This window comes from Ambystoma mexicanum, chromosome 3p, assembly GCF_040938575.1.
Source record: "Ambystoma mexicanum isolate Mex_15411 chromosome 3p, UKY_AmexF1_1, whole genome shotgun sequence".
Taxonomy (NCBI): domain Eukaryota; kingdom Metazoa; phylum Chordata; class Amphibia; order Caudata; family Ambystomatidae; genus Ambystoma; species Ambystoma mexicanum.
The window spans coordinates 342,694,041-342,711,620 of record NC_090925.1 but is presented as its reverse complement, the minus strand read 5'-3'; the positions used below and the strand labels follow the sequence as shown (position 1 = coordinate 342,711,620).

At 46.2% G+C, this 17,580-nt stretch overlaps 1 protein-coding gene across 2 annotated transcripts in view; it reads right to left on the bottom strand.

Annotated features, from left to right (window-relative positions):
* Positions 1-1,140: 1,140 nt before the first annotated feature.
* Positions 1,141-17,580, bottom strand: part of CSNK2A1 (casein kinase 2 alpha 1) — a 373,872-nt gene continuing 357,432 nt past the window's right edge. For both annotated transcript variants that reach the window (XM_069650948.1, XM_069650949.1), the window contains exons 10-13: positions 17,114-17,214; positions 16,289-16,437; positions 16,091-16,177; positions 1,141-2,369 (exon numbers count right to left, since the gene is read on the bottom strand). In XM_069650948.1, the coding sequence (XP_069507049.1) occupies positions 2,254-2,369; positions 16,091-16,177; positions 16,289-16,437; positions 17,114-17,214 (453 nt within the window). In that variant the 3' untranslated portion in view covers positions 1,141-2,253. The remainder of the gene's footprint in view (positions 2,370-16,090; positions 16,178-16,288; positions 16,438-17,113; positions 17,215-17,580) is intronic.

Here is a 17,580-nt window from a genome sequence, read left to right as displayed (position 1 = left end):
CTCATGAAGGTTTATCGAGCAATACCTTCTACTGGTGTGGAAGATATATACAATCGCTTGCAAGTGCACAGATGTGAACTTTTCTCCACAGGTGCATCACCAGCAGTAAACTACAGGAGACCAAAACAAGGCTCAGGGCTTAATTCTGTAGGGATCCACCACACAATATTTAATGTGTCACAATTGGAAACATGGATATAAATGAGAAGCAGTCTCTTTGGAGAGGGGTTGGAGGCTGAAATTTATAGAGTACAGACTGTAGTGTTTGAGGATCTGAACATAAGAATCCTGCTTTACATAAATGTATTGATACTCTTAAATGCTTGCATCTTTTTGAGGGACAATCTAGTAGTGTGTGTCAGTCAAAGCTCGCATGGTCTTTGCCTTGATCTTTTCTAATTGTAGAACTGTAGGATTGAGCCGGATGGCATCAAATGCCATTTGATTGAAGACTCATTAATCAATGGGCAGAATGAATTTTCTTTGTGGAGCTACAAAAAGAGTTTACCTAAAAGTCTATGCTATCTTGCTAGCTTTTTGAGCTTACATTTCACAAGGCTGTCTGCAAACAAAATTTTAAAAGGGAAAGCGGCTAAGCATGTACATGTGGCAAACATTGCAGGAAAGTAGCTCATTGCCTCCTACCCCAGCCCGTTTCACCTCCCTCTAACATATTACACACACACACCTGGCACAATAATCGAACTGTGCAGTCATCGCTTTAGCAATGATTTTCATTTACAGGTCCCTCACTACATACTTGGAGCTTCAGGGCTTTTAAATGTAAAATGATGCAAGTTATTTTTCATAATGTAATAAACTTTCCAACAGGCACAACAGTTTAACAGCACCATCAGTTTTGGGATGAGGTGCAGAAGTAAACTTGAATGTGGTGAAACTACCAACAGTCACTAGTCTCATTCTCAGCATGCAGTTACAAGGTGCAGAACAACTATCATGCTTACTCCACTTACAAAATTACATCAGGGACTTGGACTTCTTATATCCACACGTTCCTCAGAGCTAATAAGTCTCATGCCTCAGCTCAGAAATATTTAAAAAATGAAAAATCCATATCCCCAACCCCCTCCAGAGTGGACATAAGACAGCAAGAACATTTTTCACAAGGAGATGTCAACCTTGATAAATAAAACCAAACCTTTATTTACACCAAAGAATTCCATGACTGGATCTTTCACATCTGGAGGACAGAGGGTGACTATATACAGAACGGGTTTGCAGGGATGAACAAATGTCCCCACCCCCTCCCTATGAGGATTCAAAGTTTATTGGTGAAGCCGAGCTGCGAGCCACTGCCAGCGGTTCAATGAGTATTTACAGGCCTGCACAATCCAAAACACAGAATGGCGCTTGGGGCGCCCAGAACGTTGACGTGATGGCATTGGCCTCGGGGTACCAGCTATCTAACTGGCTATATAAAGGATAAAAAAATATCCTGAAATCCCGGGACAAACCAACTTAAGTATGACAGGAGAATGTGGGCTAGCAGTCAGCTTCCAGAAATCTATGCTCTGAAAACTATACACAACAAGAAGCCCCTGCTCTCCAATGTCAACAGGATTTACAGTTTATAAGCTTAAAAAAAAAACATGCAGGCAAGAAATTGTAGGATTCAGTCATGGAGAGAACACAGGCACTCACTCCATACCAGGAAGGGAAGAGGCAAGCTACATTCTTAGGAGGGGTTGGGGCAGACAGTGTGGGAGTAGAACCATTTCACATTTGCAGGTCACTGCCTGGATCCTGCTGCAGTAGCACCTGCATACACGTTTGGTCAAGTTTTCCCCACTTCCTCTGGGCTTGGCTTCCAAAATAAACCAATAACGTTAAAAAAAACTGAAGATGCTGTCCTTTAAGCTCCAGAGAAAAATGAAAAACGTATAGTTGGGTGAAAACAGGAGACGGAAAGAACATGACAAAATCCAAACTGCAGGAGGAAGCTGGAAAATGGGGAGGAGGTGGGAGGAGAACATTCTTTGCTCTTGAAGGATTGAAGATATTTCACTTAAATTGAAAAGTAAAGCCTTCTCTTGGAGGCCTTTTCGCTGATCCAGGGGGCAGCTGCAGGCCTATGTGAAAATACAAAAAAAAAGTTCATGTACAAAAAAAAAAATCATCCTATAATTATTTAAGATATGACAGAACTACTATAAATCCACAAGCAACTGCTCAGGCACGGAGCTTGTGAAGAGTCCCCACTCTCCGCTGTGTGAGCAGCAAAAGATGCCACTATTACTGTGGTGCACCCGCTGTGGCTGTGACTGGCGTCCCGAGGCTATTTGTGGCAGAGATGACTGGCGATCCTGCAAGAGGTCCCAATGGAGACTGGGTTGGCACTGAAGAAAGTCCTGCAAAAGATATAAAATAAAACGTCAGTGAGTATAAAATAAAACGTCAGTGAGGCAGGAAAACAACCTAGGGTCATTACACAAATTCACACTTCTGCTACCACCAAGACTTCCGAATCATACCATCGAACTGTGCAAGTTCGAAGATTGATTTCTAGAATCTGGCCTGGACAAATTTTAGGCGGTCACCCTCGTTCTAGCCTACTGGGTAACAAAGGTTAGCCAAAATCCAATCAAGGTAGCAGTGGAGAGCAGTCAAGGCTAGTCTCAGGAGTGTGAGTCAGAGGCCCACAAGGAGTTCTGTGATGCTGGAAATGCATCGGAGGGACAGGGCCCATGTATCCTTGACTGTCTATAGTGTGTTCGGTCGTGTTTTCCGCGCAGGGGTTCATGTGGGACTCATGGCAGTGCAGCTCTTTTGGTTTGTGTACAGACCCATGGGATACCCTTATGGCACCCATGGGCGGGGGTACAACCCTGTGCCCCTAGTGTATGTTTTTGGGCACCTGTGTGTGGCCCACAGAGCAGGGTATGGGCTGGTGGCAGCTCCATGCTGAATTTGACAGGTGCTCCGAGTATCCTCCATTGTGGGATACCCAGGCCCTGCCATTGGGATCAGTTGATTCCTGATAGGAAACAAGATGCCCCCCGTGGCCTCTTGCTTTCTATTGCCTATTACCTTGTTTTCCCAAAGTCCTGGGAAGCCCTGACTCTGTCCCTTCCCCCTGACCGGCTGTTGGGTGGAAGTTCCATATATGGTGTTGTGAAGTCCAGGCAAGACTGGCTGTCGCCTTCCCAGTGACTGACTGTTGTGGGTACACCCTGTGGGTGGGACCTGGGTGAATGGAGTGTGACGAATACGCAGTCTGTGTTGTGGGTGTCTAGTATCTGGTGTTTGACACAATGACTGAGACAGCCCTGTCCGAAACTGGTATGAATGCAGTGTGGAGTGTTGAATGGCTGGGTACTTGTACCAATACACATAACGTGAGTGTCTGGAGAGGAGTGAATGGCCTGAATACACTATGCACCTGATTGGATGCCTGCCTGCATGAATGCCCTTCTGACCAATTGGTTGCCTGAGTGTGACCCAGCAGAATGAATGGGAGATCAACTAGTATATCGGGGGGGCCTCTCACTGCTAGAATTTGTGTTCAGAAGCTGAAGTCCACTACGAAGAGTAACTGGAGTAAAACTGAAGCTTAACCTTGAAGCCCTGCTGGAAGAGAAGAATTGCTGTTGCTCTCTATCAATCTGAAAGCTGCTGTGTCTCCAAGGACTGACCCAGAGAGGACCTGGTAAGGCGTCCTCTTCCCGAGCTACGAGGGGCCATCGTGCGACAGCTGATCTTTGCCAAAGCTCCCTGGTAGACAGACCTACGACAGGCTGCCAAACAGACAGGGACTGCTGCGGAATCCCAAAGAGAAGCACCTAGACTGTTGTCCGCCACTGTAAACGACTGCCATCGCTGACTGGAGCCGCCGTGCTCCAGTTTGCCTAAGAACTTCATTTGATCCGAGTCTGCATCGCTGCCTGCTTTATCCCGCTGGAGAAAGCCCGACCGTCGACACGCCGAGGAGCATCTGCCGGCGAGTTTCCCGCCACCTAAAGACCATAGAGACGCTGGCGACTCGACGCCCTTGCTGAGACACAGTTCATCTCTTTGCGATCCAGAACCATCGTCACTGAGGTGCCCCGCACGCCTCTTCCTTGCAGGACTCCAACGCTCCATCATCGACAAACACTGCTAGGAACGAAGCTGCAAATTCACAGCCGTAGTTCACCCTGTTCTCCGTCGAAGGTTCGACGACCCATGACTCCTGCCTTAAAAGGAGGGCACTCAAGAAGGGCCGTCTATTTCCCATCGACGAACACTACAATTCCAGGTACCTTGGGGCTGTAGAACTATTGTAGAGGGAACTAAGACTCAGAACAATACATGGACTGGGCTTGCGATACATATTTGCTTTACAGGTTGCCCATGTTGGGGGGGGGGGGGATCTCCACTCAAAATTGTGCCTACGTGGTAGAGGCCAATATTCTGCCAATTGTTGAACCATCTTGCTTTCCTTCCTCTCTCTACTGCTGCTTTCCTCTTTATTGATATTTGTGACATGTTGACAGTATAGTTGATGCACTTTAATGAGATCTGATAATATTTGTGGTACCACTGTAGAACTGTATATATTTACCATTGTTGATTTTCTGAGCAAAGTGAGTTATTGCTATAGTGTACATAACCTTGAATATTATTTAAAGACTGTTTTAACCGATACAGTGGGCGGACATTAATTTGTGGGTGCTTGGGGACTACACTGTACTTAACCAGTCTGCATCACCTGAGAAGCTAGGCCTACCATAGCTACCGAATAGATAATCTTGGCTTGGGTCTTCTGTGCCTCTCCTCTACCATATAGAGAGCAGAAGTACAGACACCCCCCTCTCCAGTCTTTACAAGTTCACACACAAATCAGATGGATAAGTACACCAATATTATGTTTCTTGTAAGCCCAAAACACACAAAAATGAAACTAGCGGGTGTAATTGCACAATACTCAATTACACATTTATACAGTCACCGTAGGTTCTTAGAAAAAATACATAGCTCAATCAACTAAAGTTAAGGGATGCAGTATGTTGGAACAAAGTCAAAAGAAATATGCCCCAGCTTCAGCAGTTCAATCCCTACAAAGAATGGGTGCTTGTGCCCAAATGTCAATGCTTCTCTCCAGAAAGTAGGTACATTTCTTGCATTGGTAGAAAGTTGGATATTCAACAAAAGCTACTGGTAGGTAAAAATGTGTTTCTCTTTCAGGTACAACTGCTTTAGATGTAAAAATTAAAAAAACAGTGGAATTAAATACTGCAAGTTTATTCTAAGGTTTTTCCAAGGAGAACATTGGAAGACAAGTGCTATGCGTTCACTACCTCCCCAGACACCGATTTGCCCCAGAGGACTGGATGGGTCATTCGGGAGGTGTTTGCAAGGATCCTTCCGGTCGGCTCCAGGAGCAGAGTGCAACCCTCTGCGATGAAGAAATGCAGACGGCACCAATGCAGACCTACAGGACATGGGAATGTGAGTTCCAGCAATGGCCAGGGCACATACACTATGGCATGCCTCCTTCCAGTCTTGGATGAAAAAGACCGTCCAACGCAAGATCCCTGGAAGCTGGGAGGCTGAAATTCTGCAGCAAGGAAAGTTGTACCACAAGCGGACGAACACACAAGTTCTGGCGATGAATGTGGAAACAGCGACTATTCTAGCGAGGTAGCACACTGGAGAGCTGGTCAGTCCACCAGGTGGTCCAGTGACGATTTTGAAGGTTCAGGACAACTGGATCCTCGAGAATGCGTTGAGACTAGTTGGTCCAACCAGTATCGGGTAGGATTTTCAATAATGTGCCAAATCTTCTGCACATGCGTCAACCCCCGAACTTTTTGCTTGACTTGGTGATTTATTTTTCCTTGTTCCTGGGCGAGTGGGAGTCTTTCCACTCTCGCCCTGTTTTTTCACCCTTATTATGAGTGGCCTTTTTAGGTCTCTGGCTAGTGTACGTTTGGATTTATAGTTCCAACATTTGGGCTGACTGCATTTTCTATGCCAGCACACAACGGTTTATGGTCTTTTCATCAAAAAAGATTCATCGAACAGTGAAACCATCAAAGCAAATGCATCAAAATGCTATGTTTTACATTAAAAGTACATATCCATGGAATATAGGAATGGGCAAGTTTAGATACTTTTAAATGTAAACTATTGCAATTCGATGCATTTATTTTGCATGTTAAAACGTTACATGGAGCTGTCCAGTGCTGTAATTTCGGCACTGGCCAGCTCCTTGTAACGTTTGAATGTTTATTGTATATTGGGGTCCCCCCAGTCCCTATCCACACCCCCCCTTAACCCCAATCCAGACCCCATCCCTAAACCCAATCCAGACCCCATCCCTAAACCCAACCCAGACCCCATCCCTAAACCCAATCCAGACCCCATCCCTAAACCGAATCCCAAACCCAAACCCGACCCTAAATCCAATCCCAACCCAACCCTTACCTTAATATTTACTGTATATTGGGGTTCCCCGAGCCCTTCCCAACGCCCACCCCCCTTAACTCAAACCCCAACTCTAAATCCTACCCCCAACTCTAAATCCTACCCCCAACTCTAAATCCTACCCCCAACTCTAAATCCTACCCCCAACTCTAAATCCTACCCCCAACTCTAAATCCTACCCCCAACTCTAAATCCTACCCCCAACTCTAAATCCTACCCCACCCACAATATCCATCGAAATTAACCATCAAAATGTATTCAATGAATATGCTTTTTGATGGAAAAGTAATTCAATGAATACATTGATGGAAATGTATTTAATGAATACAATTTCGATGTAAAGTCCAGATACCGCACACATCTTATGTGCAGTGTTGCTGGGTTGCCCTTGGGGGCTTCCCTTTATTTTATCTTAATGTACTTGGGTGAACTATTGTTCCCCACGGTAAAGTGGGATTTCCACCCTTTACATTTTATATATGCGACCATCACACCCCACCTTACTGTGAAAGCTGGGGCAATGCATGCTATCCCCTTTCTCACTGGCCTAGTAACATTTTTGTTACAATGGCAAGCTAACTCTTAATGGCTGATGGCAGTGAATCTACTTTTATGTTAATATTACTCGCAAGTTGTCAAATCAGCCGCTGTACTGCACAGAAGGGTCACCATTCTTCTAGAGTGGTGGCTTCCTTCTTTTTTCACCATTTCGAGTATGCCCGTTTCTTGGGTCTTCCTCTGCCATCCTTGGTGGGGGGAGGTTTTGGTTGAAGTTTTGTCTTCAGCAGGCACCCTTTGCGTTTCCCGCCGTGGCTCCAAATTGTATGTAAAGGCAGGAAGTGAGGGAGGCATCTGAAACTCTGCAGCCCTTGGTGGTCTTGTCTGGCTGAAAGGAAGCAGAACCACTGGGAAGCGGACTGTCCTGATTGGACAGCCACCCACCCCTTTCTGTAAACTGCAGTGAGTGTTTGCAGAAATTGTGCGAGGGTTCCTGTATAAAAGTCTGATTCTGGAAGTTGAAGACAAGTCGACCACAAACAAAATCTTAAGAAAAGACAGCTGTAACTGATTCCAGCGACTGCAGAGCCTGCGGTGTGGCCGGAGCCTGTTCATACCCTTCCTGACAAGCGACCTATGGGTTCCGAAGACTAACCTTACCCAGAGGCTGGTGAGACTTACTAGTCTTGTGAAGACCTGCAACACGAGCCATCCCTCGACGTGCTGCAACCTTGCTGTGATGCAAACCTCCAATACCAGGGTATCTTGAGCCTGTGTGGAGTGCATGGTATTCCAAAGTCAGATTAGACGAAACATTTGACTCCTGCAGGACCTCCAGAGACATGCTTTGAATTCCCGAGTTTCCCTCAGAGTGCAGGACCAGATGGAGAATCGGACCCAGTGCTGAATGTTCACCAGGTACCTGTAAAATGGCACCAAATCCGCAAAGCCGTTAGAATCCTTGAAGAATGCTTTGTTGAAAGCCTTTACTGCAGACTGCTGCTGCAAGTTCCCTTCCAGTGTCTGCGCTTTCGTCACCACAACCATGAATCCAGGTACCAGTTCCTGTGTTGCTGCAGCGTGAAGGTGTTAAACTCCAAGCTATTCCTTCCTTGCGGAGGTACAGAGTTGGCTCGGGTACTACTCACCTTACTTAAGCCTAGTATCGACCTGGTGTGCAAGTTCACCTAGGCCCAATGCTAGAATGCATTTAGGGAGCCTTCTTTGAAGTCCCTGAATACTTTTACTAAATCTAAAGCTTGTATTTGTTCAACGAGCTATCCTTTCGAACTCTTACTGTTTTACATATGAACCCTGACCGCCTACTGCTGGCGTGCAGATGTTGGGGAGATGCATCATTGTTATGCCTCCTCCCCTCTCCTAGTGGGCCCCCAGGACCTTGTGCTGGACGTTTTTCTTTAATCCTGAACGAGAGGAGCCTTTTTCCACGTATTCATTCTTATGGGCTCGGTCTTCTGGAACTCAGTTCTTTGTGATCTACTGTCCTATGAAGTCAACTTTGCTCCATATCTCTCTATCAGGCATCAGCATTTTACTTTTGCAGCATACATCTCCTTATGGGCAGTGTTGCTGGGAACCCTTTGGGTTCTCCATTGAGATTGTTTTCTATATCCTAACTACAGTTACTAAGGACAAAGATACTTAGCATCTCCTAAAACTTTGAGAGATTGGCACACCACCTTATGTGGAGTGCCAAGGGGATACTTGGTATTCCCCTTCTCTCTGCTCCTGTGACGACCTTGTCACAGACAACCCTATAATTATGACTGGTGGCAGTGGACGTGTTCTACCAACTACTGCGTAATATTCTATCACAGGCTTTTTTGTCAGCCCTTCTTCCAACGTCCTGGGAGGGGGAGGCCTGTGTGAGTGTTTTGCTTTTGGCAAGAACCTGTTGGTGTCCCTGTCTAGGCTTCAGTTGGTCTGGTCAGGCAGGAAGTGGTGGGGAGGGGATGGGGGGTGCGATCAAGTCGACAACTGGAGACTGAAGTAACTGAAAAAGACTACCAGAGAGACCTGCAGACCCTTTGCAACACCATGAAGCGACCGCTGCTGTCCCGACAGTCTTCTGTGCAACAGAGGAACTTCTAAGAGGACTCCTTCCCTTTGACTGGTGGGAACGAGTCCCAAGATGAACTTATATCAGAGCCATCACCCAAGGAGCTGTGCCTCTCCAGAGCTGCAGAACCACAATACCAGGGGACCTCTGACCCAATTGAAGCGCATCGTTGTGGAAAGGCTGAATCATGCCAGTCTCTGCTGAGCTGCAGGTGAACCTCCAGAGACACAATCAGAAGCGTCCAAGTCCCACCAGAGTGCAGGAGTTCAGCAACCAAAGATTGTCCGGGCAAATCACATCCTTTGTCGGTGCTGCAGAAAAGGCTCAAAATGGCTGCGTGACCAGAGAAGTTGCAGAAAGCTGTGTCAGAGGTCCTCCCTAGATACTGCTGCTCAGAGACCCCATCCATTGACCTTCCTTTTGTCATCAGAACAAGGAATCCAGGTCTGGTTCAGCGCTGCCACAGAAAGGAGAGTCCAGTCACATAAGGTACTGTGGGGAAAAGGGTATTGCTTACCTTGATCTGAAGTCGCCCCAGAGCATCGGGAGTGCACATAAATGTGTCCAGGGTACCCCCCCCCCCATCTTTCCCCATGCTCAAGCTGCTGCTCGTGCCACTTTAGCGAGTCCCTAAGAGGGACTCCAGCATTGGTTTATTTTGCTACATCTTAAAGACTAGAGACTCTAAAGTATCCAGAACATTTCGTATTCTGCTGCTTGTCAAGACTTTAAGCCCTCTCCATAACTGCCTTTAGCTATGGTTGGGTTTTGGAACTTCGTCACACAGCAAGTCCGAAGTCAGTATGTGTATGAGGAGTAAATATCTTTACTGTATTGCTGCGAAGTTTTGCGAGTGCACGTTTCCAATAAGCTAGAACATTTGTTACAGCTTTAGATCGTAATGAAACAGCGAGCAACTACAAACTAAGCATTGGCCTTTGAAAAGTAACCTAAAGTATTCAAATGTTTTGGTTTATTTTACAAAGTATTTAAAGGCGATTCTTGTGTAAATAAATCTACTTTAATATACATTTGAGTGTTTTTGACGTGCATTACTAACTAGGTTCAGTGTAATTACCTACAACTCAGATCTTCCCCTTATGGCTCTGCCACTACCAAGGTTCCATGAGTAGTACCGACAAATACTAAGATTTGGTTATCTACAAACCATTGGTATAGTTTTGTGAAGTCATACAATCCAGAGGACTTGGGGGAGTTTTCCCAAACAGTAGACCACTAGGGTCCCTCCGACGCCTCCAAGATCACTCATGCTCTAGAAAGGTGAAGCTGGCGATCAACAAATTCCCGGGTTTGAAAGCGGAACAGCAACATCTCTGGCGAGGTAGCTGGTCAGTCCACCGGGCAGTGCAAGAACACTTACGAATGTTTCCCACTCATGTATTTTTCTGTGATTGAGACTTTTTAACGGTTTAGTCTGACAAACTCCATAGGCATCTTTGCATTGTGACACCCAGCAACTTCAGTGCAGTGGCACAGGGAAGTCTTAGATTTCCCAAAGGTTTAAATGCATTCTCTTGGTGAAACTACTGTTTCCAAGAGCAGTGAAGTGAAATTGACTTTACTTACATTTTGTAACTTACTAGACCCAGCACACATGCCATCTTACCATAGGGTGCTGGAGGGGTTACTTAGTATCCCCATGTCTAGTTTCTCATGTACCAATTTTGAGATGCATGCTGAAACTCCTGGACCGGTGGTTTGCCCGGTGAAGCCCTGCTGCTGTGCTGGAGCTCCGAATTCGTTTGACTAGAGAAGCCCTGCAAGGATGACTTCTCTTTGGGTTGGTGGGACGAATTAACCCCAAAGTGAACTTGTTTGGACATCTTCTCAGAGCTGGCTGTACTTCCACTACTGCTGGAACCGAAGTGCCAGAGGGAGTAACACCAAATAGAGTGGATGGCTTTTAAGTTGGACCTGAGCGCCAGGAAGATCCTCCGGAGTTCCCTGAAGCTGGACTGACCAAGCCTGAGCCACCTCAGAGTGCTGGACCTCAGATGCAAGGAAAGTCTGAAGTGGTATCGGAGAACTGCAGTGTTGCTATTTGCAGTCAGACTCGAGCTGAAACCGTGAAGTGCTGCTGAATTGAAGTTTGCCCATTGCTGCTGCTGACCTTCCCATTGCAGTCCAGGAGTCCCCAGGCGTCCTCCCCCTCGTCCCCACGACTAAGGTCCAGGAACACCATGATCTGCAGAGCTGTACAGGAACAAAAGCCAGCTGGAACCATTTTGTCTAGCCAAAGGTACTGTAAACCCAAGAGGACTTACCTCTTGTTGTGTAGCCTTACTTGCTCTGTTGAGACTTGTCTTGGTTGCCCTTGCAGAGTTGCTTTCAGCTTTGCCCCTCACAAGGCTCAGAGCTTGTGGCCCTTCAAGTGAATCTTATTTCTACAAACCTTTCTAAAAACATTGTGCAAGACTTTTACTTACCTCCAAAGAATATCTTCAGCTCCCCCAACATTGGCTGTCCTGGCTCCCTGAGAGACTCTTCTTACCTCTGACTGTGCCTTTAACTTTCCCCCAGGAAAGTGTTACATTTACTTGACATTGGAAGGTTTTAAAGTACTTACACATGTATAAATAATTTGTTAACCTTTGTTTTATTCCCATAGCTAACCTTCACACCAAACTCAGTATTGCTCTAAAATGTACCAGTGATAAGTAAATGTCCACAGTGTCCTAGCTATGTAAGTCACCTGAGGGTGTAGGAAGTGTCTGTGCCATCCCCTATGGGTATCATCTGATTTAGAGAAACTAAGTGTGTTTTGAAGTGTATTATAATTGCTACATGTTTTGCTCCCTTCTGAAGAAGGCTCATAACTGACTGTTAAATTGTTTAATCAAGAAACCTTGAGTGCAAGTGTTTATTTGAATAACTGTCACTATGAAACGGTTACAACCTTACTGCTCACATTGGCCCCTCTTGAGATGGGCCTTGCTGCTCAGTCACACTACCAACCTGTGTAATACAGACTTCTAACAAAGGTTGGGTTCCTATTGCCAGGAGGGCAAGGTTGCAGTAGTCTTCCAAAGGATACTGCACACAATCTTGCCCAACAAACCTCGAGTAGGTGTCCACATTAATTGGTCCCACTAGTCCAAGAACTGAAGCACCGAAAAGGGTCTTGAGATCTTGCACAGGAGCAAGGCTTCACAGGGCCAGCGATTGGAGGGGATGCTGGTCCACTGAAGAACTTGTCCGCTGGTGGTCCGCTCCTCTCTGTAGGATTCAAACCTAGATCTGAGGAATGTCTGCAGGAGTCATCCTCATAGCCAGATCAGGGGCCCACCAATGGAAAGGATCCCCCACAAACAGCCAATAGTTGTCCAATCAGGGACAACTACTGGTTTCACATCCACCCAACAGCAGACTCCGTGGCACCAAAGGGTGTGGACTGGGAGCAGACCATGGCGGACCCCTCACCCGGGTGTACACACACACACACACACACACACACACACACACACGTGAGCGCTAACTAGCCAGTGAGAGCAGCAGCTTGACCTTATGCAGGAGTTCCTGACCTGTGCAGGCAGGCAGAAGGACAAACTACATTAAGGCCGAAGACATGGCGATAAATCTTGTAACACGGCCATCTTAGGGTGCAAACTACCTTTAATAGCCATTTGCAGTAAACGCTAAAGTGCACAAGTAAAATGCAATAAGAACGGTGTCAGCAGTGTGCTCTTTGCTAGTGGAGAGAGTCTGCTTTCCCTGTTTTGTGCTGCCTGGGAGAAGCCCTCAAAACCAGCACCCTCATCACGAAGCAGAGGGTCAGCAGCTCCTCGCAGATCGCGGCAGGACCGTAAAGGCTGCGCCAGACATGGACTGGCCAACCCACCTACCGTGTGACTAAGCTCAAGACCAAGATCTGAGACTGGAGCCGGACTGGTGGCAGGACGGTAAGAGCCTGAGCACGGAGGGTTTGTCCCTTCCGCTCCGCACCTCAAACAGATCCGGACAGCCCACTGGTCAATGATTCGCATCGTAGCCGAAAGAGCGACCCAACTGAAATGGAGGTGGGGTGTGTGAAGAGGTGGGAGGAGAATAAGTATCCCCCGGTGGGTGTGGCAGAGGTTATAGTAACAGCCTCCACAACCACATACATTCTAAAGCATGTCCTGCAAGTATCCATCACTTCTCCTTAATCCTGTCCACCGCCGGAGTCTCAGCAGACAGCTACACGGCCAAACTGTTAGGGCCAAGCGTGAGAGGAGGCAGGTGTTTCACTGCAGGCAATCCCCGACTAGAGGATGTGGCCATAAACTGAAACCTCTCCGTGACCAACATTGGCAGGGTGCTTAGTAGAGGGTACCTCAAGGGAGCATTGGGGCAGAGCACAATGCACTTTGCCTAGCACGTGTTAAGACATTAAATCTAGGTGTAGCCTCCATCTGTTTTTTACATGCTGAAACTTACTGCATTGTGAAACCTAGCCTCCATCTCTGTTAATTATATGGTGAAACCTAAGCCTCTCTCCCACTATACAGGACTCCCAAATGATTGTGTAGGCTCCATCTTTCCATATTATATTGTTAAACCTACTACACTGAAGCCCAAGCCTCACTGGTATAGGACTCTCAAATCTAGGCCCGTTAACTCTGCTGCACTGGACAAAGATAGCCCCAGCTGAACAATCTCGATGTTTCGGGTACGTATAGCTCACACCACCAGAGTGGACACAGGCGGAAGGCACAGCAAATCATCCATGCACGATAGACTGCTGCTATGGGTAAGCACATCTGGTCTAGCATCACATATAGCCGGCTAGACTGAAACACCCGACTAACCTCAACACCTCTGCTACTAGCATACAGCGACTACCACCCGAAAGGAACTCTGTATAGCTGGTCACAGACACTTCTCTCAACAATAGCAATCTATCGCAAACCTTCAACATTCGCCCACCCATGTGCCTGACCTCTTTGGGCTGCTTAGTCAGCCTTTCCAGCCACCCAAGTCCTAGACAGGTAACATGCATACATGCATCTCCCAAGCTAAACTCCCCATAATTTTCCACCACATTAACTACAGTCACCGAGGGCGTTCCAAACGAGGAAGAAAAGCGCATCAAGGCCACACAAGTGAGGAAAGAGCGCTATATAAATAACCAAATACAATACAATGGGGGTACATTTTGTTTGGTCCTAGACTAAATGTAAAAAAAGGTGGGTGAGGCACGCACTCCAATTCCTGGCCAATATACTACCCGAAGAAAGAAAAAATATACAACTGGGTTAAATCCCAAAAGTGTCCTATTCACTGGGTTGGATCCCTTCTGCTGCATTTCTGCTGCTGTTCTCCTCCTAGTGCTTTCATGTCCCAACACTCTTCAGGGAGGCTGTGTTGCCTTGCTTTTCAGGTGAAACCAATTACATTGCTAATGCAGTCTAAGGATTATGGGAGCTGTAGTGAAAAAATGTTCAGGTGACCAAGGAAAGACTCCCCTCCATAGCACTGGGGATATTTTACCCTAGCCTTGATCTGCCGCTGTCCCTCCGCTTTAGCGCCAAGATGCCCTTGGGTGTACGTGCGCTGTATAAATAAATATAACAGTCCTGCGAAGGAGCTGTGACCCTTGGAGTTGAGGGAACATCCATTCCTGAAGTCTGCTCGGCACCCTGCGAAGAAAAACCTTCGGAAGTGCCCTGGGACCGCCCTGCGGCTGACTAGCTCCCAGTTTCGGCTACCGTGCTGCAGACGTCTCCGTTACGAGTTGCGACCTGGAACTTGGGGGATCCTTAGTTTGTCCTACACGACTTACTCAGTGAAATGTCAGAGTCCTAGCATCAAGGGGACATGCAATGGGTGGGAAAGTCTGACCCGGGCAAGTGAGGGAAGAATTGGAGTACGGGGTGGGGTAAGTTACAGTGGTTCTTACCTGCCACTAAACTCCCTTTAAAAGTGTCCCTAACTTTTACTTTACTTAGCTTGCTGGTGCAAGCATTGCAAAAGTTGGGGACACTTCTTTTAGAGTATATTGTCCTCCAACCCTTGGAATGGCTCACTGGACCCCAGAGACCCTACCTTCATTTTTTCCTGCATCACAAATGGTGGCAGACCACCTCTGAACTTTTGGGCATAAAATCCCAGCCAACTTGGGGAATGAGTTCAAGTTAAGGTTAATTCTGTGGTCCTGTAGTGCATAATCTAATCTGTACTTTCTTTTAGAGGGGGTTTGATTTGTATTATGCCCTCAACCAGTGACTGTATATATGTAATCTATTATTGATGTGATATTTATACCCATTAGTAGTCAGTGGTATTTGGCCATAAATACATTTTATACATACTAAGTGTAATCTGCATGGTGTGTATTCATTGGGGACCCTTTACAAGCTCACCACCTCTTGAGACTTAGCCTAGACCCTCGTTACTACCTTGAACTTGTTTTGCTACAGCTCCCCAGAGTTGTCCCCGTCACAATATAGGTTAACCTTCTATACATCTGTCCACCAGGACAGAGTATAGAAAATCAGTCCTACCATGGGGCCTGCTGGATCCATGCCAAATGCGCTCGAGAGTTGATAGATTGGTACCCACTGGTTTAGATCTAATTATGCTCCATATGGTTCACTGTTACCCTATAGATGTATACTTACTCAAAGAAGAGAGAGTACATGAAGTTTGACCTAGAGATTAAACACTATTAAACTAATAAGCACATACTATAAGGTTAGACCAAACCACTTTAAAAAACAAAAAAACAAAACATTGATTATCTAAACTAATAATCACTAGATAAATTGCTTCCCAACAGTGAGCTCACTATTCCTACACAGTACATTCAGGGTGAAAATCCTAGCTGGAAAGGAGGACATGAAAGAACTCAGAAAGCAGAGTCAGATGGTCATGAAGTCAAGATCCTTTCCCATAGCGTGCACTCCGCCGCCCTCCCAACCCCTATGACCGAAGGTGCTTTCCTACCACAAACTTTAGTTTCATTACAGAAAACTCAGATCTGCTAAAAATAAACAGTTCATGAAAGATTAGTGGTCGAACCCAAAGCTTCCAATGACCACATGTCTGGAAATTCATAGTGTTGTAGCATCCCCTTCATAGACTCACCTGGCATCATACTGGCATTGCTGACAGGGGTGCTGCCGCTGGGCATGTTGGTGGAACCCATTCGGGCCTGGTCCTTCACAATGGGATCTATTAAGAAATACAAGAGGTGAAATCCGGTAAAAGATGGTTTAAACCCACCTCCCCCATTTTTCACGAGTGTAAAGTGTACTTATGGACTTCGATCATGGCAGAACTCACAGAAGTAAGGGTGATCCATGGCCTCTCTTGCCGTCAGGCGTGCCTGGTGATCATATCGAAGTAGTTTGTCCAGGAAATCCAGGGCTTCCGTACTGACTAGGTGCTGGTTCTCACTATGAACAAAACGCTCCCATCGCTTCCTAGAGTGTCTGTAAGAAATCACAGCTAAGAGGTATCAAACTGGAGGCCCAATACTAAATCTATCTTGCTCATTGTTGCACATATTTAGTCCACACAATATACAGGACTAATTGCACCCAGTGAACCCAGCACCCAGTGATGCTGACCTCTGTCCAGATCAGTGGAATAGCAAGAGATCAATTTCTAAGCTGTAGGGTCTACCACAAACTGGACAATCATACTCCAGGGATGATGTAGCCTACATATCTGAAAATATGCAGGTATACATTAAATGGGCGCACCAGATGTCCCTCACAAGGTGGTGTGACACAAGCCAGCAGTATATACCAACAATGACAGATGTAACAAATCAGACCAATACAGCAAACAGCTCCATGAAGCCTCAGCCCATGTTTCTAGGAGCCATGCTCGCATCTTGGTATAGTATTCCACCTTTCCCCCCTGCAACATCCGAAAGAAAATGGCATCACTAACCACATAATTGATAGAACATTAAAAATGTATCAGGGCCAGGTATCGATTAATTAGGAAGTGGGTTTGGTGTCAAAATGGCAACCATTTTTTTTCCCAAACCGTTGGAAACACTAGGTCAGAAAACACAAACCAGAAAACCTTGCCTAGTCAGTACGGTAGTCGGGGAACGTTGATCAGCAGCTTCATCATATGGACAATATTACCACTTACCTGCCCAAAATATCATTAAAACGTGGGTCCAGTTCTATGTTGTACTTGTCGATGTAGTCATACAGATCCTCTGTTCCCAAAACCTTGGCTATCCTCACCAACTAAGACAGAAAGACACAAATGTCAGGCAGGACTAACAGACAGGAAATCAGTCGCACATCAGGGTATGCATCCCAGCAACACCTGCCAACCACGGGAATAAGTAATACTTAATGGTGAACATGGAGCTATGATATTGAGGCAACATCCACTGGTCACAGGAGTTTGAAAATCTGTTGCACTCAAATGTTAACCAATCAGATAAGCCTAGAACAATTCTTCATTTAGAACAAAAACCACATTCTGATCGCTAGTGTTTAGTATACATAAGCAGGAGGCTCTAATTTGATGAAGGCCACAACATGTGCAAGAAATTTCCAATGCTCTACATGAGCTGTGCCAGGGCAATGCTTTAACCCAGTCAGGTA